Source organism: Enoplosus armatus, chromosome 11 (assembly GCF_043641665.1).
Source record: "Enoplosus armatus isolate fEnoArm2 chromosome 11, fEnoArm2.hap1, whole genome shotgun sequence".
In the NCBI taxonomy this organism is placed as follows: domain Eukaryota; kingdom Metazoa; phylum Chordata; class Actinopteri; order Centrarchiformes; family Enoplosidae; genus Enoplosus; species Enoplosus armatus.
The window spans coordinates 20,721,528-20,746,014 of record NC_092190.1 but is presented as its reverse complement, the minus strand read 5'-3'; the positions used below and the strand labels follow the sequence as shown (position 1 = coordinate 20,746,014).

The window sequence follows — 24,487 nt, the reverse complement described above, 5'->3', positions numbered from 1 at the left end:
TTCTGCCACACAGGTTTTCAATCACATTATTTTGCTGTGAACTTGATGTTTCATAAAAATACATATTGGATGTAATGATTATTTCTATAACAGTACATAATGACTTGCAGTCTCGAGGAAGAGGAGGCTGAGCCTCCACAGCCATCGTGCTCAGACTTTCAATGTCTTGGTGCTTTTTGCAGAAATCTTCCCATTCAGCACTTCAAAAATATGTTAATTTTAAATGTCATTTTTGTTTTGTTCGAGTGTTTCCTTTCTGAAAAAATTAATCTACTCCAAACAGGACGTGTGTTGTGGGTCGTACACACTGGCTTTTGCAGTATGGAAAGGATGATGAAGCCACACACAAACTAAGGGGTACAGAAAAACTGCTCATTTGTGAGAAATTGAGGTAGAGCAATATAACAAAACTTAAAAAGCAATAGACTTCTAAGGATTCACAATAAACTGCATCTGGTTAAGTGTCTTTTTGGACCCATCATTATAGTAGAGCCCCGTAAACATACTGTAGATAGAATGCAATTTTTAGAATTAGAGGGAGCAATTGGATAGTATTAAGTGGCTAACCCTGAGATACAAAAATACTTCAGTTGCACTGAAATGACTGAACCCGTTTCAATAATAAATATTTGTTTTGTGACAGGATGTGCTCCAGGAGCCGACAGTACGGTAGCTATCAGAGCAAGGCTCAAGTGCTCAAGCGCAGACTGCAACACATTAGGACAGATGATGTAGAGACATCAGAAGAGAGGCGAGTTGTGTATAAAATGTTATATTAAAGTTTGAAGCTCTTCCATTTGTTCCATCTTTTCGAAAGGTGGAAAAGGACGCCCCAACTAATGAGTGCGTGAAGGCAATAAGCCTTTCAATCTTTATTATTATATATTTAAATGATATAGTTATGTTTACAATGGGGGACATTGCATGTTTTTCCAGACCCCCTGTCCCCCCTGTAATATCCGCCCATGTCTCCTGTTTAGATCAGAAAGAATTTATTTGGATTTAAATTTTAAACTTTGCAGTGAACATTATTCAATTCACCCTCTTCAACCTATATTTTCAAGTGTGCCTTACTTCATTTGCAGTATTTATCTGTCAAATGATCTTCCCAGACTCCTTGGCCTAGAAGTCCACAGGTTTCTGGGCTAAGCCAAGGATATCCACTAAACCTTGAACCACTACTGGTGTTTGCTATGAACTACTTCTGCCCATTAATTTCACACCCACAGGTGTCTGCAGTTGACACTACTTCTTCAAGTATGTGCTTATTGTACATTCTTGGGAAAATCTGTACACCAAATGATCAGTGCTTTTGAAATACATGCAATGTATTTCTATTGTGTTCAAGCTGATTTCAAATATATTTAGAGCTTGGCTCATGAAGAAACATAAACACACCTGACATTTCACAGACCATTCCTCTGAGACTGCTGGGTTTTTTTTCTAGTAATGTGTGCTATAGACTCCCACTGAGAAAGCCCTGCAACCTTTTATTCTTTTTCTTTTTTCAGGACTGTCACGAGTTAAACCCAAAGATGCTGCAATGTTTAGGTAATCACATGCACACAATGCATATTATTATTCATTTACCCAGCCTTGGTGCAAACACACAAACATACACATACAGAGTGAGACACATACAAACACAGACACATCCTTCATCCACAGAGACTTGACTGATAGCCTGATCCATTTCCTGTATCCATTAGAGGCGGCTCTAGATTATGCAATTCATCCCAAGGCTATCATCCACCTCTATCAATAATAAACATCTCCACGAAACTAGGGCTAGCCTCAGAGGATGGAGACGGCACCGCCCAGCACATTCTACTTCTGAAACCCTCTGTCTGCTCGGCCCATACCGAGCGCCGCACTTGCTTTCCACAAGACTTGTCTTCAGTTGCTGAGATCCCCGGGCACAATCTTTACTTATGCCTTCTCGCACTTATCAAAGCTGCAGCTTTATCAACTCTGACAGAGACCCCTCAGTGCTTGTGGTGGTGGCAGCGAGCACCTGTGGCTCATGACAAGAGACAGACGCTCTAGACCAAGATTCCTCTGCGTCTCTGATGCGCCCTCTTTCGTTCCATCAGCTAGCCCTGTCGCCATGTGATTGACGTCTGGTGCAGCGTTTGTGACATGGCCTGGTGCTGGGGCGGGGTAGTAAGGGAGCTCAGAAAGGAGGGAGAGTGCGTCTTTTAGCGCACAAATACTGTGTTCGATATTAATGAATGAAATCAGTGCAATGCATTCTGTTTGAGCCACTCATATGAGGCTACTGTGACAGGTTAATCCCTGCCGTGGCTTACCGTCTGGGTTCCATCCAAATGTAATGCACATTTTAAACGATTTTACTGAAAATCGGCAAGAGATATGCAAATGAATGCATGTTTCCATCCACTTCTGTTATGTGAACATTAGGAGTCAGGCACATCGAGATAAACAGCTGGTGGCGCTAATTCTCCAGTCGGGTGCCATTAAATCACTGCAGAGAAGGAGGAGGGCACAATGAGATGCCGTTATTAAAAGAGCGCCAGTCAAACCTTAAACGATGGAAAACAGTGTAGAAAACGTGATGGGAATATGGCTGGACCTTTGATCATACTCTGTACATACTTCTCTCATATGTACTCTCTTGCAAAACTGATTTGAGATTTTTTTTTTCATTAAGGACTTGACAGTTAACAGACTGCAGAATTATTACTTTTGTTGAGTAATAAATAGGGATTGCAGGAGCATCTTTGAGTGATAGCGTTCTTCCTCATTTTAATTTATGATTCAAATAATGTGCCTATGTTGATGAATAATTATTATTTAAAATGTTAAATTAATTGGTTGGTTTGCAAATACAGCCTACAGTGTCTCCATTGCTTAAATAAAGTTTTCATTTAGGAAAAATACTGACAGCGTTTGTATTTGCTTTAATGATTAATCCATTATGGCTGTAGATGGATCAAGTAAATTGCTTAAAATTTGCCTCCTAAGGTCATTTTATCCCCCTCAGTCTCCAAAAAAACATTCTCGTTGATAATTCTACAATTTCCCTTGATTCAAGAGTTTAAGTATCTTGAAACAAGACTCGGTCTGGCACGTCACTGCCATTTTGAAACAAGATGTAGTCTAGTCAAGAGGCTAGTAACAAAAACGTTTAAACTTCAAACGTATTAAACAAAATGATCTTCTCGGATAGAAACATTCATCCTTTTATATCAAAATTTGAGACCTGTGTTGGCTGGAAGAAGGTTCACAAAAGCACGAGTTGAGCCCATTTAGATCCACCTGGTTTATCCCGTTTCACTGTGTTAAGTCTGAAACAGGTATTTGTAGATTATTAGCCTCATGCTGGGGGACTGACCTTGTTTCATGGGGGAAACAAACACAACCAAAACCCTAAGGAGTGCTCACTAAGGAAGAAAAGGAGTGGCGTGGTTGGTGTGTCTGAGATAATGGTCACAGACAGAGTTGGGTTAATTTTATTAATCAATTATATGAATCATATCAAACCTGGTTTCCCAGAGAGATTGGAGTTAGTACCAACTGAAAAAAGGCTTGCAGACAAATGTTGTGTTCCATCGGCCCAGCAAAAATTTTTTGCTTTAGAAAAGCTTTAACCACCGTACCCCAGACACTTAGAGGCAGTCGATGTCAGAGAAGGTGAACAGGAAAAAAAACCCCAACAAACCAACAATAGATCCCTGAGGAGTGCCGTCAGAGTGACAAATCTGTCCTGTGCCTGACACCGTGTTGTATTCCACAGACCTCCTGGACAGAGGGGTGTCAAGCGTTGTCTGCGTAAGTGACAAACTCTTCTCCCATGATGCCTTGCCCTGTTTACAAACACTGGTCAAGTCCTCACAATGGACAGGAGAGACAACGAGAGACTAGCAGAGGACAGAAACAAGGGAGGGCGAGCTATTTGGACAAGTGAGGGAGAGAAAGAGACAGACAGAGAGTAATGGAAGAGACGGGAGTTACTGTGACAACGGCAAGATGGAGAGATATAGAGGGAGACTGGGAGGTGATTGGCTTATGCGTCTGCTCTTTAACCGCCTGGCAGTCTTCTCTTGATTAGGGCCTAGCCCGCCAGTCCCTGCGGAGTCTCCCCAGCCGAGTCACAGGAGACAGGCTCCTCTGTAATAGTGTCTGACAGGCCAGCCAGAGCCACAGAGGAGCTGACACAGATGCTCCGTTTTTCAGGAGAGACGCCCGACACAATTCCTCCCCAAGTCCGCGTCTCCCTTCTCCGCCTTGACTAAGTCGTCTCAGTGTAACAGGCAACTCCAATGTGGTAGAAATTCATTTTGTCATTGATAAATGGATATCATATACAGTATATCTTGGTGCTAGAGCTGGAATGTAAAGAAGCAGCCACATCTTGGTGTTTCAATATAATTGTAAATGTGAAAAAGTCAAGCTGTGATGACAATTGCCTGATGAAAACACATGAATAAATTATAAATCTCAAAAACAAATCAAACAATCAGAAAAAAAAAAACATCACATAAAATGCAGCAATTTAGAAAACACAACCACACCCCAAAAAATAACTTGAGTAATAATAATAATAATAATTAGGGTGGCCTCCTGTCTTGTTTTTTTGGTGAGGTGCAGGATTTTTTTTTCTCTAGTGCAAACGAGACAGTGCTACAAGGACAAGCGTGCTACAGGCACCGTTTAAAACTTATGGCCGACTTTTTTTGATATAGAGGTCACACATTATACTACTTTTTGAGGTAATATGACAAACATTTGCTGGTTCCACCTTCTTAACTGTAAGGCTTTGTTGCTGCTCTGGGGAACTGGGATGGACAATTTCCAATACTTTCTGACATTTTATAGAAAATAGTTAATTAACGCGGAATGCTTTTTCATAAGCTAGTCGATGAATTAATCTGCAGATAAATAGATGATAAAAATAATTGCTAGTCGCAGCCCAAAATTAAATAAAAAATGTTAAAGCACAAGGAAGCGAAAGTGTCACCATCAACAGACAACACACAGAACCACAGAGGACAGAGCGACCTCGGATGGGGCTGTGCTGAGGAGAGAAGCGAGCGCCCTGTCCTGACCACTGCAGGACGAAAGAATATCACCTCATCGTCCCCAACATTGTGGTTGCACAAAACAGTGGAGATATTCATTCCAATGTTGTGCTCTGCACCTCAGGGCCACCGTAGCCCGAAGCTTAGTACACATTCATACAGCTTATACATGCTGTTTAAAGCTCCCGTAAAAAAAAAGAATGTATCCCTGTCGGACAGAAAATTAACAATATATAAATAGCACATAACAGCACGTCACACAAACACAATTATGTCAACAGCTCACTCCATGAAACAGACCAGCATGTGCCACAATACTCTATTCCTTCATCATCGCGAGCTCAGACCACGAATATATGAATCAGAAACGTGCCTCTGTGCTAACTCGTCTTGCTGATTTTAATTGGTATATTTATCATGCAAAGGCAAGAGGTGGTGGAGCCCCGCCACAGAGACCTCTGACAGGAGAGAAGCAAGAACCTGAACAACTGATCGACCCCAATTACATAAAATGCATACATGCTTTCTCACAGGTGGTGTTTGGATCTGCAGATCACTTTGGCTGCTGCTCTAATACACTATAATGGAGGAGAATGGAATTTCACTTACATTCACAAGCATTGAAAAATTAGACAAACTCAATACGCTTCACAGAAACTACTCAGGATAATCCAGAGATCTTCAAAGAGAGTTTTTTTTTCTGTATAAAGTAGTTTCAAGCACTTTGAAGGATGACAAAATGCTTAGAACTACAAAATTCCATTCATCCATTGCACTGCAGTTGCAGCAGAAATCTCATGGATATCTCATAACCTCTGCAGATAAAACCCAAATCTATCTGCGTGGATAGAAGCCACTAGGGGTAAATGGCAAACTACAGTAGGACCACATACACGAGAGAAGTGATTGGAAAAAGACAGATGAGAGGACGGAAAGAAACGGCAGGCAGCGAGGAGACAGCAGGAGATGCAGGCTTGAAAGAACTGGAGTAAAGAGGATCAGGCTATGCAAAACACTGATGAAACAATCCAGCGCTTATCTTCTTGTAGAAGGGGAATACATTAATTTGCTTAGCTAGAACAAGGGGGCGTTGAATGGACTTTATTCACCAGCCAACACCATCACCATCACCAATCCAATAAGAAAACGTGCCGTTTTTTGAGGTTATCTTTCTTGAAAATGTCCTCGCTACAGTGTGAATGTATGTAGCACAGCGTGAGAAAAACCCTCAGTAAGGAGGGATGACATGCATCAAAAGTTTTAAGCTGGATGTATGTGGAATGCTTTTTCATAAAATGCAAACTACAGTATATAACTACAAATACCTCCTAACGAATCTCAGCACTTTACAGTAAATGCTTTATTGTTTTCAGGTAACAGTAAGGCATCTAATGTAATACTACTCATTAGGAATTGAGACTGGCTTTAATTTAACAAAATGACTGTTATGCACATTGATGGGAATTTGCTTTTTCATAATGTAGTAATATAGGTATGAAACTAACTTGTGGCTATAAACAAATCAAGCTACATTCAAAATGACTTATTTTGAAAAAGTAGGGCACATCCAATCACCTTTAGTCTTTAGCTGTTTTCAAAATAAACTGAAAGGCCCCTCATTGCTAATCTTATCAAGTGCTGCAACTGATTTTGCACAGTGTGAAAACCAAGGTGCATCTACTTTTATAAAAAATCTGATAAGTAACCCTGAGATCAGGTTGGCATTTTACCTTCTGTCACCTAAGTCACAGTCCAATGCTTATCATCATCTGTGCCTGCTGTTATAGCTTCCCTGCATCAGGAAAATAAATTCACCATTATTCAAAATCTCAGTCCCAGTCGGTTCACATGGCCCTGGATAAAAGGATTACAAATGAATGCAAATATATGGAATGGGGTCTGCATCAGAAGTTGGTGTCAGTACCACCTGGGCCTGTCTGAATGTGTGTGTATCTGTGTAATCGCGGGTATTTCGTTATTTTACATTCTATCATAAACGTGTGTTTGAGCGGATGTGCGTGTGTGTGTGTGTGTGAAAGGTGAGTTGGAGAAAGGAAAGGTGGAGGAGGTTGGAGAGGGAGGGTCAGGCTTGTTCCAGCAGTTGGAGCACCATGCTAGCATTTGCGGCCAGTGTGTGTGTGTGTGTGGGTGTGTGTGTTATTTTGAAAGGTGTGTACCAAAGCATTTTCACGGGTCCTTGTTTAGTGCAATATGAAGGGCGCGCTGCCCTTCCACACTCTCCCATCAACATCATATGAACCCACATTAGCTCTCATCCCTCTTTGAAGTGCGGCGAGCTTCAGCAGTCAAGCCATCACAACCCAAACATTAGGCGGCTTCCGGCAGTGAAAAGCGGGAGAGCAATTTGAGGTCAGGCATTACAGCGAATAGTAGCCACATCAAACAACCAGCAGGGAGCATATTGAAGACCAAATGTGCTGCCAACATTACCCTAAGTTCTTTTATATAAAGTCAATAACCATGCCATGCTGACCGAATGCACATTACCATAAAGTTGACTGTGTATTAGGATGTCAGAGGATACTGCCCGCATGTAGAGGAATGGCTGTAAGCCACTAACATGTCAACTAATGTTGCGTAAGCTCAAATGATACTTTCACAGTCTGCGTAGCCGCGAGGGTCCGTGTGAAGTAAACTCGCTCATCTGCCCACGTCCACGAGGTGCCAGTGTGGATGTCTGCCCCGACATTTATGACCGTGCTAAGCTAACTAAACATGTGTTAGCACGTCCACGAATGCAGACTGTAAGACTGATACTGATATTGATATTTGGGAGTTTCTGATGATATATGCATCAATGTAAAAACTATTTTTTTCTTAGAAGAATTGGGACCGTGATACATACTGATCGGGACATTTTACAGCTGGAACATCAACTAGACAGAAACTGTGTAATAGTGACACTGTTTCTAAATGACCTCAAACCTAGTTGGGCATTTCTGTACGGCAGTTTCTTGTTGCTTATATGCCGACACTGATTTATCTGCAATAGGCTAATATCGGGTGATATATCGACCTGGCTGATTTATCGGTCTACCTCTGATGCAGAGCCTTAATGTAGAATAAACAGAACAGTCTTGCAAAGTGAATGACAATGTCTAGACAACTAAAACTTGGTTGAAGTTAGGGAAAGATCGTGGTCACGGTTAAAAGTAACCAGCACTGACAGTTGGTAGGAGACCGGACGTGAACAGCGGTCATCGATACACTACTTCCATCTTTGCTGCTTGTAAATGTAATGTGCCTGTATGAACATTAAGACTGCCGTGATTTAAACTTGCAATTCATTTGTTGTGACTGCAATGTCCATTTATTTACACACACACACAGAGAGACAATACTGTGAAGTTTTAACACACTACCTGAAGCAGCATTAGAGCTGTTGTGTTTTCGGGAAGAGACAAAATTCTCTGAGTAATGTTGACTTTATGGCCTTTTCATTTAAATTTAACTACCATTTACACACGTCCCTGCACTCTCACATTGTGGCAGTACATTTTGAACATGGGTGAAACCTCATTCTTGAAGCCTGCAGTCACAACAATCATTGCTTTTTGCACTACAATACATTTTTATTACTGGAGTGATGGAATTTACCTGAGCAACTGTGAATTATTTGGAATAGTCATTTGGAGGACGACATGCAAAGGTATGGTGCTGCACACACACACACACACAGACACACACACACACACACACACACACACAGACAGTAATTCTAGTTTTATGACTTTTGTCGTCAAACATGACTCACTTGGATTAATGTGCCTGACTCCACATCACAAACATGTCAACAGCGACAGAGGCAGTTCTGTCTGATACATCATTCTTATGTGAAAACAAACATTTATATATAACTTGGCCCAAATGAGAATCATCAGCATCATTCAATATGGTGTTATAAACTGAAGTGTTCCTAGAATATCCCTAACAAGCTGGATGCCCTCTACCTCTCCACAGTAAGCATCCTCCCCACACGCCTGTAGCCAGCAACACCACCATGAGCCAGAGAGAGCCCGAAAATGCCAGAAACATAATCACTACATACAATTTGGTGCATCTGTCTTGTTTATTCTGCAAAACATTCCAAACAAGACAGTGCCGCTCTGGGGTTACACTTGAAGATGTCCTGACTGTGAACCATACCTCATTCCTCAGACGTTATTCAGGAGTACTATATCAGTTCAATTCAGTAGGTGTGAGATTTCCGGTGCCAACAACAGAAAAATAATGTGCAGTGACTGGCTGAACTTTCTTGTCCTTGTTTTATTGACACGTGTTCCAAATCTGGAAGACTAGAAGTACTTTTTGACGCAGGCCTGTAGTCAGCAGCGTTGAGCTGTAAGTAATCCTGACATAAATGACCCATCACATTACTGACATTACTGCTGTGTTAACACCTGTCCCGCATTCATCTGCAAAGAATCTTTTGCAGGAGTCTCCTTAAACCTTGGAGGCTTTTACAAATATTCCACTCACAATCTGCTGCAGTGTAACATCCCAGCACTACACAGAGTTTCATTAGATGCTTTGGTTGTGTCCAATAATTTTTTTTCTCCAAACTGCAAAGTATTTTCATTCATTTTTCTACTGTTGGCCATTTTAACTTACTGTTGGCAGGTTGTCGTATTAGCTCACATGTATAAAAAAAGGTTTAATAAACAACAAATAATAACTTCAGAGGCACAGATGTTTTGCCGATGGGCTTTGTTTATTTTTTTTCATTTTATTTAGCATTGTGATTTAACCGTTAAGAAGTCAAATAAATACAGGTTTATGTGAAAGACAAATGAAATAGCTACTGTTTTAATGCAAAGTCCTATTTCAGACCTGCATGCATCTATGGACTATGTTCCTGATTACGCTCCTGATCCTGGTAAAACCGTATCCTCCACCAACCTCCTCTCCATAACTTCAATTAACTGACCTGTTGCACTAATAAGCAGCACTGTTACGTCTTCACCACTAATATACAGTAGCGAATAATAACAGTTATTGCAGGAAAAAAAGTAACTGAATTATGGACTAAATGCACACAATCATAAAGGAAAATAAAACAAGAAGCAACATCATATCAAAAAACTCGAACACTTTCCTGTGATTCCTGTGTTTAAACTGCATTTGTCAAGAACTCAGCAGGACATCAGAGCTGCGTGTACAGTTTGTGTGTTTTGAGAAACAATTCCAGTGACTCCCAAACTCCATTACAGAAAGCAATGAAATGTGCCATTTACCCTTTGGTGGACAGTTTTAGTTGAAGTGTTGCACGGCGCCATGAGCGCACATATTTTTAGAGCGGACGACCCTTTCGGGAATCAGCACTGTGACCTGCCATTAACAAAGCCAAACGGGCAACAATAGCTTTTCCCAGCAGCTATTGTGAGATGGATTACAAAGAAATGTTACGTGATTAGTCAGGGTATGGTGTTAGCTGACAAAAGCAACTAATTTTCAGGTACGAGAGAGCATGTTGCTTTGAAGCAGTTTGATTCCATTTAGTGAGTGAAAGTCTTGCCTCTTTCAATAGTCAGTGTGAGGTGAATCTAATGCATCTTGGCAATGAATAGTGTCCATTGATTCCACCGCACCAAACTCACTTCCTCTTCACACAGCCCCTAGCATGTCTCTTCCTTGGGGGGTTTTGTGTGCGAGGGTGTGTGCGCACGCACCGATAGATTCTGTTAGAACAAAAGAAAATCCATCCAAGATGAGAGTTTATACAACTGTCATGTCTCCTCTGACAGTCCTAAATGAACTGCCAACCGGAGAAAAATCTTGGGCCTTTTTATTTGATACTGATTGGGAGTGACTGATTATTTCAGGGCACGGCAACAGTCGCTAGGCTAGGAAGGTCATGTTTACGCTGACTGATGAAATGAAGACACCTTCCACACAAACAAACAGATGATGCATAGCTGAGCTGACCTCAGACCCGTGGTATTAAGCCAGACATTGTGGTATGACCTGCTCCTTTCTGAAAGCATAGAGAGCGCCTCAGTGCACAGCGGTAGCAGTATCAGTGTGAGATCTCCTGAAGAGGAATGGAGCTGTAATGTCATTTATCTACAGGCCTCTGTTAACGTTTGCTCCGAGGGAAGTACCAAATTGAGATAAAAGCTGGTGACCAATCGAGTGTCAGCGTGCCTAGTGCCTGGCTGCGCCGATGACGTGCTGATAAAAGCGACGGATGAGAACACATGCTATGTCTTCAGATCTCAGAGGCTTCATTTATCTAGGCCTCTCTGCATAGCATATTCGTCGGCAACGCTTGCAAACGTTACACCAAAATCAATACTCGGCTGACTGGTTTGCTCCTTTTTTATTATAGGTCTGGTCGTAAAGTTAAGTATGAGTCATTATCAAGAACAGCATAATTTCCCAGATTTATGCCATTAACGGCCTTTCAGTCTTTGGTCTCATCACTGGCAGTCTTGTTTATGAATGAGGAGCACATACAGCGGTCCAGGAGAGTGGGGTTTCACAGGGAGCTATAAACTGGGCTCAGGCTATGCAACCACCTCCCCTTGGAGCTAATATTGTCCAATCAAGACAATGGACTTCGATCCAGTTGATTTTATATATATCGTTAATATATATACATATATATATATATATATATATTTTTTTTTTTTAAATATGGTTTGACTTTTAAAATATATTATATATGAATATATGAATATATATCAACTCAACACGTTTTCAGTGACATGTTTTCATCAACATATGGTTTGCCTTGCCAAGTTTTCAAGTTTTCTTTCACAAAGTGCTGTGAATCATACTGTGAGCACTTGACATCTGAATCATTTTACAGTTTTAAGTCACAGCAACATATGTTCTTATTTAGAAGTCTTGTGTTGAAATCAAAATAACGAGTAGACACGTGTAGTGCTGGCATGTTACACTGCAGCTCTTCTCACCTGCCTGTTAGACTACATCAAATGATGATTGAAATTCTTCACAAAATCTTGTACAACTAAATACTGTAGCAACCCATAACACCTGTCATCCCTCCTTCGACTGACCATTCGCTAAGCCCTGCTGCCCGCATTTACTTTGCGTTGTCTCAAATACGCAGTTTACAATGATAATGGTGCATAAGCGGGCTTCCCACTTCAAGCCAGTGACCGTCAATTTTGTCGGCTGAAGTGACAGATGCCACTGGCAGATTTCATCAGCTGCAGCTCACTATCTAATTAACCCAACGATAGCTCCACCAATTAGCTGGAAACGCTGTCTTCGGCTCAACTGTTCGTATTTTCACAATGTTTCACATTCAACGTTACAAAAGAAAAGACTTTTAGGATGAGGACTAACCACTGTCTTGCTGGAGTGTAAACATCTCCAAATCCTTTTTTTTCATAACCTGTAACCCCACAAATGAATGTAATTAGTTAATGAAATGGCCTTGGGAGTAATGCCTGGTTACAACTGTAGTAGTAATAGTGGTAGCACCGGTAGTAAGAAAGCCAACCTTGCACTCTTTGCTCTTGTGTTTTCAGTTTTAGAGAGGCTTTAAAAAAGACACCACCCTTCAAATTCTCTACGATGGCACCATGCACACCGCTTCAACATCAGAAGTTTGACAAGTCTGCTGTTGCTAGTTACGGTTGCTAAGCTATGACTGGACAATCTGGAGAGTGGTTTAGTGAACAGTCAATTAACACCAAAAAGACCTCAAAAGAAATAAATAAACAGGTCTTACCTTGAAGTCACAAATGCAGGTCACCATGTTCCCAATTCTTAGACACTCCCCGTCGAACTTGCATGTGTTGGTGTCGCACAAGAACAGGTCCGTGTCACGGTCATCAAAACCTGGAGGACCAAAGCCAACGAGAGACATCAGTGACTAAGTGTTTCTCTGTTCAGCCCTCAAGCAACTCTGACCTGAGCCCCATTCAGGGTCGCTCATAATGAGGCTCAGCCATTAGTCATGGCTCCCACAGCACGATGCACTCTTTGATCACATATTGTGCACTTTGAAAACACAATGCTAGTGCACATTCTTGTCCTTAGCTGCCAACATGATGAAATACATTTATAAAACACTGGTCTCTCGACCCTACTGGAGGGATGAACAAAAGATATTTCTTCATCTGGGGCTTTGATGACGGTGGCGGAGAGAGCGCTGTCTCGGGTGTCGGTCCACAATCTCACACAGGCGTTCACTACAGGTGACACCTGGTCACGGCAGAGGCCACAGCATATCATTCACATCATTTTGCATCTGCATAAATCATGTTTCTTTTCTCATTTATTCAGGTTTGTTCCTGATAATATTAGTTTGTGTGCAACGAGGCTGACTCCCAGGGCGTTGTCCTGGAGAGGCAAACCTGGGATATGATCCAATTCAGGCTGCGTTAGAGATCTCAAATGACTCCGACAAAGCATCCTGAATCAAATCAAAGAGTCACATGGGCATGGGACTGTAGACTGAGCTAGGGGCTATTAGTCTACCTGAACTGATTGCTTCCAAAAGCAATACCATGTACATGTAGGCTTTTGCATTTCAAAGGACACAGGTCTAAATTTGACCGAATTCCAGCTGCTACAGAGCTGGAAATGTTATCGTTAAAGCAGACAGCATTATGATTTGTGCTAGTGGGGCCAACGTACCCTACAGTATAATCTCATTAACTTCAAGGCAAAAGATTATTCCAAGTTTTCTGTAGATATGAATTCAAAAAGTGAAACTCATGATTCTGAAGATATGTGCAGGGGCCACAGTCATCCTAATTCATGGGGAGCAAAGCATTTCCAGCTGCATTATTTTTTTTGCAGAAGCTAGTTTGGAATCATACCCTATGATTTAAGTTGTTAAAGGGGAACATTTCATGGAAAAATAAAACACTTCGTGGTCATTTTGATGATGAACAACTAATTACCTGATGGTAACATGGAGGGATCTGATTACACTCTGTTTGGAGATGTAGTTTATTGCCAAAAGAAGACTTTTTTCTGATTCTCGATTTGTTTATTCTGTGCGTACGTGGAGAGCTTAGTGTATCAGCAGCTTTAAGAGAGATTCTTTAAGAGAGCTCGACTGATATAACAATGCCTATATTAGCTCATCACAGGCATGTCAGTATCTGCATAAATCTTCAGATACATCACGAAATTACAGCACATTCATGAATGACAAACTGCATTGAATTGCTGCATCTGTTTGTAGTTAACTCTTTTTTTTTCTTAAGCCAAGTTACTTTAGATAATAATACAGCTGTCACATTTTAAGGATCCTTGCCAAAAAAGAAATGTGTTAATGTGTTGATGACAAAGAAATATAAGATACATAGATATGAGACTTTCTTTTACACTCAAACGTGATTATTGCTGTTGGCCTTGAAAGTCCATCGGTCAAGCTCTACTTCTCACCTTTGGCTGCACATGCAGGGCGAAGAAGCAGACCGATTAAAAGTAGCTACATGTCTTCAACTGTAGCTGTAAACTGTAAACTGTTGTGTCACGGTGGACGCACATTTGTGATTCTTTCAAAGCATGAAGTTGCTAGTTATTCTATAGCACAAATAAACAAACACTTCTTTGCGTCTCAATTTCTGGAGAACGGCAAAGCTGTCTTCCCACTGTGCTTGCAAATAAAGCACAACAGGGCCATTGCTGCAACACAACACACAGAAGTGTGCAGACTGTGATGACTGGATACCGACGCAACACCTTATGTAACAGTTGTTATTGTGCCTACTGGTAAGGGTAATTAACTGACATCCAAGATAATGTTTTTGTGGCTTCACAGCAGCTTTTGGGCCTGGCAGTTTTATACGTTTATAAAATTTATAACGGAAGCATTAAATTAGACAAATACTGTAATTCAAGAAGAGCCTTTAGTCCAGAAGGCATGGTGAAATTGGAATTTGAAGCTAAATATCCAAGATACTCATCTCTGAGGGTCGAAGACAAACAATGTGGGGTTTGTTCCTTTATTTGTCTCAGTTCATGCTTTGTGGCCTTATGGAAAACTGTGTAAACTAGGACGCTACGCATGCAAAGTATTTCACCTACGTGTCTACATTCAGAACAGTTAAACCCTACAGAGTTTAATGACTGTGCTCTTTTATTACACATATTGTCGATGTAAGTACCTGAGAAATACATTTCAGGTTATTTTAATTAACCTTATTTAACCAGGAAACTCCAGTGTGAACAAAAATCTCCTAACTGAGTGCTTAACTGATCTCATACAGATGTTCTCTTCTGGTATGCCGTCCTCTACAGGGAGCACAAACGCCAAGTTCAGTTTGCTAACAGCTCGCCTGGAGGAGGCAAGATGTTGCTGTCAGGCTCAAGGACACTTCAGCAGCAGTCTTCTCACAATGTTACACTGTTCCCACCCACCACCCCAGCATGTAGCTCTACTACATGTCTCAGTCATATGTGCCCAAGGCTTTAACATCACTCAGATGAGTTGCATTCAAACAACAGCCAATCTGCATCAGCTTCAGTGATAATCACTTCCAGTTCATCAAAAAAGAGCACATTGAAACCCCCTTTACATTTCTAATCTCCAGGAGGGTTCCAGATACTACTGAAACAAAACCTCACAAGTTCTGTTCTCAAATAAAAGGTTTAATGAAACTAAAAATGAACCCCATGAACAGCTCGTCTTTGGTCTGGTAGAAACTTTAACAAGCACATTTTATCACAAAAAAAAAAAAGAGAGAAATATTTACCTCAGCTTTGGACTCGTCCACATTACAGAGCCAGATATTTTACAATGCTACTTTCTATTCATAGGTGTCTTATTGTAATGGACACTTCTGTAACCTAACTCTAATGACCAATGCCCCTTCCCACTTCTAAAAGCCCTCCCTGGCATGGAACAACCTATCAGGCAATAATACCCCGTGGAAGAGAGGCCCAATGCTAAAACGAACCTGCTATTGCCAGGGCCCTGAATGACCATAAAGTGCAAGCTCTCTGTGCAAATATACAATCATCCAGCCAAGAACAGTGACATGAGAGGTCTCGACATTTGGAGTGCATGGATGGAACAAAGCCCTTAGCCCCAAGAGGGCCATACGAGGCAATCTGGAAACCTGCTAAAAAATTGGCACCCATGCAACTGACATGTTGAGGAAACTCACTAGAGAGAGGCATTGTTATGATGACAATCATACTACTGGCTAGGTGTATAGAAATGACTGGAGAGTATCAGATCCTTTTCACGCCAGCTGGTAGACTCTCTTTGTATTGTCATTTTTTGTGAAATCACTCCAAGCTACTAGTTGGATAGTTAGATTTTTTTTAGTCTCCTGGACAGTGGAAAACCAAAACAAAAAAAAAAGCAGCATTTGTTTTTAAATGAAAGGAAAAAGAGAGAATGCGGCTCCTCCTCGTGCCATCAAACCGTCTCTTCTTCACCAAGAAACAGATGTGCAGCTTGGACATCTTCAGGAGCCAGGGAGCAAGAAGAACACACGTATCACTGGCAAACAATAACTTAGAGGGAGGAGTCATCCTCATCATCGTATGAACAACAAGACGTACAGATAAATTAAAAAATAATTTGCCTAGAATCACAGTTTCTGTGAACTGTTCACGAGTGACGTATCGGCTTTTGTTATGGATGTCGAGCCTCTGAAGGAAACAAGTAGAGAACATAATAGAATAAATGTCCCAGATGATCACCTCTCAGAAACATCAGGGCCAACAGGGTTTGGGCTTCAAAGGAATTCCAGCACAAATCTCAATTAGTTATATGACAATGATTGCCTTGAAGCGAGTACAAATATAGATTTACAGTACTGGTACAACCTGAGAGGCAATTTCTCATGCGTGTCAGTTGGGGGCTCAGGGAATGCAATCTTCTTGAAAATGTCGTTACTTTCACAGTAGTAAATGACACGCAATCACCCCCCGACATGCAAGTTAATTTTCACCATCCTTGCCATGTGTGTCTTTTACCCATAAAACAAATGTGGCCACTGCTGCAATCCCTTTTCAGATTCTCTTGAGCTGTTTTGAATTCTGAAAACATCAGCAACACTATTAACAAAGATTTGATATAACAAAGCAATTTCCCTGCGCCATTAAAAAGAACATAAGTCAAAGGATAAAACAAGGGCTGTCTGATTTGAAATTTAAGCTTACTGTATGAAACAACTCAAAGTCTGGTTTAAATCTAAACATGATACGTTCAACAGCACCTTTCCAAACGTCCACATTTACTACTTGGGCTTCTAGGTTTATCCAAACACAAATCGTGTGCGCACCCATAGAGTTTTCTGGCTGCAACATCCACATCCACACCATTTAACAAAATAAAGCATTTACTGTTATTGTTGTATTCCCAACACCTGGGATCCATTTCTGAGCTGAAACACAGAGCGCCTGTCCAAAACAGAAAAAAACAGAGAGCCTGGGTAAAAAAGAAAAAGTGACAGTAAACACTGCAAAACACTTTTCCTCTTTCCTTCCAACTCTTAGATCTCCCAAACTTAAACAACGTCCCTGCGATAAGAACTGTCTTTCAGGATGAATATAATCACCCACAGACACAAATCAACCCTAACTGTCAGTATCTGGGAGCAGAGTATTATCAAGGAGGTCTTGATAAGTGAAGGAATCTTTCTTTAATATGATGTGAAATACTGCAACACTGTCTTATAATTGGTCAATAATCTGGAGCTTAAAGAGCAACTGTTAGGTTGGCGTGTCTAGCTCAGTGAAAGTAATGTAGTGACTGGATTTTCAACATGAATCTCCATTTCGTAAGGTAGCGTTCCACCTCAAAACAGAGAAACTGGACATGATGTCACATAAGGAAGAGCATCCAAGCCCAAGTTCAAAAATAAGAAATATGAATCCCAATAATAGTATTTACACTGATGAAGTTTGACATATGTATCCATACCCATATGACAAACAACCTTACAAGCCTCCGAGGGACAGGGAGCCGGCAAGGATTAGAAGAAATGAGGAGGAGGGAGGAGGACCAGAGGAGAACTGGGCAGGTGTCTTGGTGAGTGATAATGTGACACACCGGCTATCGCACAGTGCACTGTGGGGAGAACGAGTCCAAAAAACGACAAAAAAATACTCACTTTTCAAATCACAATTTCCATAAAACCTAAAGTGAAAATTCAGTAATTAGCAAGGAAATAATTCTACCTAGAAGAAGCTCTTTAGTATATATATATTTTTTTTACATTCATGTATATATATATATATATATATACACAATTTAACATTTAAAGACTGTAGAAACGGAACAGACTCCAATTCCTACATCAACAACACTGCAAAAAGTCACTGTAGAGCAGGCGATGGTGAGAGAAACCGGACAACACCTTAACAATGGAAGGAGGACATATTCCTGTGCAATAGTGAGCAATAATGTGCTATTAATAACATTCAATATGACATTCATGACGATTTGAGTTGTGATTCTTTACTGTTTACTTCACGGTTTCATCACGAGGTGTGGTGCCACTTTGTCTGTTCTCTGCACTTATTTTCTTTGTATAATTCCTGTTCACTTACTTTTTTTTTTTAACTATAAGCACACAGATTATAGAACGAAATCTCCCTCTCTCGTACAGACGTCCCCAGGATGCTAATGGGTGCCGGTTGATACGGGTTCTGTGCACAGGCCATGAGTTGCACGGTGTCAGAGGCCTGGGAAACTTACACTTCCTGCTCCCACCCTGCCGTTCCAGGAGGAGATTACAGTGAGGCTGAATAATTAACGAAAACAAGCTGGCAAACATCAAATATTGAAAAGGTAATGTTTGTATGCTAACGATTAAGATGGCAAGCGAAGCACTTACTTGTCTAAAAGAGAGAGCTTGTCAGCCAAATGCATCTCCTCCTACCTACCTGGAATTTCACAACACTAAGAAGAACGAGGAGTCCCCCCCCCCCCCCACCCCCTGTTTTAAGCATTGTTCTGATCAATAATTAAGTAGGCTGAATTAATAATGAAGGTTGAACAACCACATTGGTGAGACATCCTTTCTTGACCTCTTTCGTGCCGGGGGATTTTTTTTCCCTATAACTTTGCAACAGGTTTTCAGATGTTTGTCATGGAGAGAGTTATAGTTCAGCCCTCACTATGCTGAGCTAGAAGGCCCAAAAAGCACTGAAATCATAATCAGAACTGGGTCTTTTAATTACAGAAAGTCTTTAAATGTGTTTTTCCGCTCTGGAAAAGAAAGCATTTTCAGTCACTATTAAAAACTCCCTGACTGCAGCCAGTTGCCAATTCGTAATTTTTGATCCCTTTTTGATTAGACCTCCTTACCGCCACCTCGTCTTATAATTCACTGCGTTCTGCCGCTGCTTTTCTGTCAGAGGTGTGTGGACCTGCATGCAAGAGAAGTGCTTTTGACCTCCGTGTTGACAGAGTTCCAAGCAGATGGCCAATTCTCGCCAGACTACTGGTAATTCACTCCACTTGATGGGATTTACAGGGGGCTTTGCATATTCTGCACTCATCTCTGTCACTTCAACTATCAAAGCATCACATGGCCTTAACAATGGGGGGGGGGGGGTCAGTGAAGAAGGGGATTGTGGCCGCTGCACAGAAAATTCTCCCACAGGGGATGCAAGGTATATCATGGGGGTCGTACCACCATTACAATACAACTATTTTAATTCTGATTAAACAGAACTGGACTGAATATTAACATTCGCAGCTTCAACTTGTGGATGAATGAAATGGCAAAAAGACACGAGCGGATTTCGGGCCAAAGTCTGAAAGTGCACCTATTAAAGATAACACAGACTTCGCTCATTTATCTTAAGCGACGCGAGCCAAATATTACAGGCAGAATGCCACCAATGGTTTGACTGTGATAATTACACAAAATGTTGACTACACAGTCGACTGTGCTGGATGAATATAAAAAAACTGTCCAATTTGTTTGAGAAGACTTGGCTTTCCATGTTCATTTACTTGTGTAGGAACTCAATTAATGGAGTACCAGCTTTCCCATGTAGGTAATTTACCATTGTTACGAGATCTCAAGCACCACATTGCTTATTTATCAGGTTTTCGGGAGTTGGTTTTAAAAAACGACTTAAAGCTGCAATATTTTCATATGAGCTAATGAAAGGTTTTGCTCATAGTGATGAAGAGCGAAGAGAGAATTATCACAGACTCGACAGTTCCCCTCAGCTACATGTGTTTGAGCGCCTTTCAGCTCATTGTTTTGGTTTTACCGCCCACAACTTCACTGCTTTAGTTCAGTCTCACCAGAAACCGAAGCAACTAAATGGAATTTAGCCAAACTGTAGTATTTACACCTGTGCTTTTCTTCCTGTCACATGTCAAAATATGAAAAGTGCCTCTCTCTCCTTTACTCATCACCTATAACATTATTTTTCAGATCACAGGTTCCCATACCCATACATAGCACCCATATATTTGGCTAATTTGCAAAACAAACAGCACGTCAAGAAGTGGGAACAAGTGCTCTTTTCTGTTGCAGTTTCACTGATATATGACCCACATATTAAGTGTTCGCACAAATCCTGCCTGGTGCCGCTTTACACATTGCATTTATGCCAATGACACACTGGGTTCACCAAAGGCATCTCGAGACAAAGTCTATCCCTGCACTCACAATAGAACAAAGATTAACTTAGTGTCAACATCATTTTGGGGTCCTCTGTTCTGCCTCAGTGAAGCCTTCAATGGCACTTGTTCATGGCGATCCACTGATGCAAACCAAACAGAATGACAATCTTTGTGAAAAACGTCCCCCCCCCTCCATTTTATTCCATGAAACAGAATCTCATTCAGTGCTCGTTCAAAGGCAGCACTGCTGAAACTGGCCGCCGGTTCCCATTTTCACGACACCACTGGCCATAATTATCTGCGTCTCAGCACTAAAGTGACACTGAACTCAAACTCCAAACTGTTTTTCCGCCTGCCTTATTCTCCCTGGACTGAAGACTGTCACACATTAGAGTTGCTGTTAAAGTACATGATATGCAGGAAGGAGTGGATAATTAAGCCCTGTGCAATTACTGTCTGTTTTTTTTTTTTATTATCACTGAAATCTTTTTTTCACGGTGGACCACGTTTCACTTTATTAATTCTAATTGATTGTGTGTGTGTGTGTGTGTGTGTGTGTGTATGCATTGTTCTGAGCATATGCACTTAAGCCTCCTTAAGGCCTGTTTGATAAAAGCCTTCATTGAAATGCATAGGAGAGTGTGTCAGGAAGTGGCGAGGCAGGCAAGTGTGTATTTGGACAGGATGTGTACCATCATCTGTCATCATAAGTAAATCATCACCACCATCAACAGAAGCACAAAATGATCCTCCAATGCAATACAATACATGTATCCTCCAATATAGTGCAATACATGTAGTACGGAGGCCTTTCACATGCACATAGTCCATTTAGTGTACGTTTATTCAGATTCCCCGATAGAGAATTGGAAATAGAGTATATGCTCAGATACCAGGGTGAGTCACTCCAAAGTAATATTTTAAAACAGATGAGCTAATTTATCTCTACTATTGGCATTTGCTATTTACTCTAAAGACTGAAACAGTGTCTTTAAACAGAAAAACCAGCTACTCAGAGCACTAGGAAAACTAGACTGTCACAGAAGTCCCTCTGAAGCTTCTTCTTGTTAAAGAATTGAAATACCAACGATGCATAAAATAATGACAGCAATCTTCCAAATGTTATGAATCACAGTAATCAAAAAGACATTTCTCCTTTGGGCTTGTTTGTGTTTTAACTAAGATCCTTAATTAGCCTATTATCATAATCAAATTCATTTGGAACAAAAAAAACTTTGATATCCAAATGAGGTCCCTGTCTTCTGACTGGGGAGCCTTGTTTGTTGAAATATATCATACAGCAGTCAGTGTTTGTTGGATCTCCTGCCAGCTACCTGTCACTACACGGACCCTCTCTATGGTGTTGGAAATATATCATGAAAACGTGTCTCTTGACATGAACATGTCACCCAAGTATAGCCCACCGAGGGCCAGTTTCAGGCTGCATGCGGCACTCATGACTCCATATTGATGCGTGGCTGTTATGAGCTATAATATCAATAGTGCTGCTGCCCGCGAGTGTGTGGAATCGGCTCGGAGCTATTTTAAGGGTTCAGACTTGGACAGGCGACAGGGGAAATATATGGCGGCACAGCCGGCTGATTTACAAAGGGAAGGCGAGGCTCCGTGCTCTGCAGCCCGGTCCGCTCCTTTTTACCGCTTTGGGCACCGAGGAGGAGAAAACAAGTTTACAGCTCGGCGGCCTGTAAATGAAAACGACTCCGGGTATATTTAAAATAACACTTGATCAAACGGCTGGGATGCCAAAAGGAGCCAATCAAATTAGATGTATCATTTCTCGGCGCGATTTACTCCAGAATTGGGAGGGGGGAGGGGGGGTTAGAGCCAATGCTCAAACCTATCTGTGGTCAGAAGGTTGAACACCCAGGAGTTGACCAGGACCTTTAATGTCCAAGTTAGACAGATAAAGTAGCCCGTGATCTGCAGCCCGGTGTCCGGTGCTACACTTCTCGTTAAAATGATCCTCGTGCTGTTGCTGTTTTCACTCTGTCTCGGATCGAAAGCATCCGGAGACAACCACCTTGTCTGCCAAGTGATTATTGGCAGTGAATGCCTCGCTGTCGTGCACCGAGACCAACTCAACACAGGGCTAAACGCACAACAAGCGACCCCCCCCCCCCCCCCTCCCCCTCCAAAAAAACAAAACTCTGCATCCTCTCATCACAGGGCTTTGCGGTGTTCTGTATCCGCAGGCTGCGCTCCACAGCACCCGCAGCAGACCCGGGCAGGGCTTAGCCACTGGAGGAACACACGAAGGTGCAATAACAAGACCGAGGCGTCAGTCAGGCTGCAGGAGCGCTTCTAAACTTTGACTCTGTCCTCTAATGCCGCTCAGTCCTGGTGGGTTTCTAGTCTAATTGGACCGTGGTCGCACATCTAGATAAAACACAAACAGCAAGACTGCAACGGTGCCCTCTCATGACTCTCACCGGAGCAGTTCCAGCCGGTCGGCGTCTGGCAGTCGCTGAGGGAGGAGGGGAAGGCGCGCAGCTGCTCCACAGGTAAAGTGGCGAGAAACGAGACGAGGGTGATCCTGAGCCAGCCTCCCGCCGTCCCGCTCCACTGGCGCAGCCGTCGGGGCTCCTCGAGCGGTGCCTGCGCCGCCACAGAGGGACCCATATCTCACTGGCCCCGACAGCACGGGCGAGGAGGGAAAGAGACGCAGACTCGCACCGACAACTCCAATCCCGGCAGGTTCAACGGGGCGCCTAGAGACCGACAGCAGACCATTTTCCGAGCGACACCGCGCGCCCCATGTAGCAGTGCCCCGTGCAGACTGACCAAGTGGGTTCCGCCCGATCCAGGGGAGGCTGCTGCAATAAGCGGAGGACTGGGGGGGTGGGTGGGTGAGGGTGGTGGTGCTGGTGTGGGGGGGGGGGGGGGACTGCCGAAGGTTGGTGAGCGATGGAGGAGGTTGTGTGGGATGGAGTCGGGTGGAAAAGTTAGCCAGGCAGGCAAGAAGACTTGCGAGAAGGGGATGATGCTCAAGTATGAGGAGAGGGGAGGAAAGATGGGAAAGAAAAATAAAGGGGGGGGGGGGGGGGGGGTGATACAAAAGGAAGTAATAAAAAAACTGCAAAACTGAGAGAGGATGCAGCCAGAGTATCCCACAGACAGAGCTCGGAGACGACGGCAGCTGTGTAATATATCCACGGGCTGAAACGAGCAGCTCTCTCCTGCACGAGCGCAGCGGTCCTCCCGTTCACTTTGTGCGGTGCGTTCAGAGTCGCAGCGAGTTGGTGTTTGCCGCTCTCCCTCTCCCCCTTCCTCTCTCTCTGTCGCTCTCTCCCTCTCTCCCTCCCTCTCTCTCTGTCGCTCTCTCTCTCTCTCCCTCCCTCTCTCTCTCTCTCTCCCTCTCCCCCTCCCTCCCTCTCTCCCTCTCTCTCTCTCTCTCTCCCTCTCTCTCTCCCTCCCTCCCTCTCTCTCTTCCCCTCTCTCTCTCTCTCTCCCTCTCTCTCTCTCTCTCCCTCTCTCGCTCTCTCTCTCTCTCCCTCCCTCTCTCTCTCTCTCCCTCTCTCGCTCTCTCTCTCTCTCTCTCCCTCTCTCTCTCTCCCTCTCTCTCTCTCTCTCTCTCTCTCCCTCTCTCTCTCCCTCCCTCCCTCTCTCTCTTCCCCTCTCTCTCTCTCTCTCCCTCCCTCTCTCTCTCTCTCCCTCTCTCGCTCTCTCTCTCTCTCCCTCCCTCTCTCTCTCTCTCTCCCTCTCTCTCTCTCCCTCCCTCTCTCTCTCTCTCTCTCCCCCTCTCTCTCTCTTCCCCTCTCTCTCTCTCTCTCTCTCCCCCTCTCTCTCTCTTCCCCTCTCTCTCTCTCTCCCCCTCCCTCTCTCTCTCTCCCTCCCTCTCTCTCTCTCTCACCAGCAGCTGGTTTCCATC

General features: G+C 42.7%; 1 protein-coding gene across 1 annotated transcript in view; it reads right to left on the bottom strand.

Annotated features, from left to right (window-relative positions):
• Positions 1–23,238, bottom strand: part of tmeff2a (transmembrane protein with EGF-like and two follistatin-like domains 2a) — an 83,888-nt gene extending 60,650 nt beyond the window's left edge. The window contains exons 1-2 of the mRNA XM_070915171.1: positions 23,049–23,238; positions 12,766–12,875 (exon numbers count right to left, since the gene is read on the bottom strand). Coding sequence (XP_070771272.1) covers positions 12,766–12,875; positions 23,049–23,238 — 300 coding nt within the window. The remainder of the gene's footprint in view (positions 1–12,765; positions 12,876–23,048) is intronic.
• Between the last annotated feature and the right edge of the window lie 1,249 nt (positions 23,239–24,487).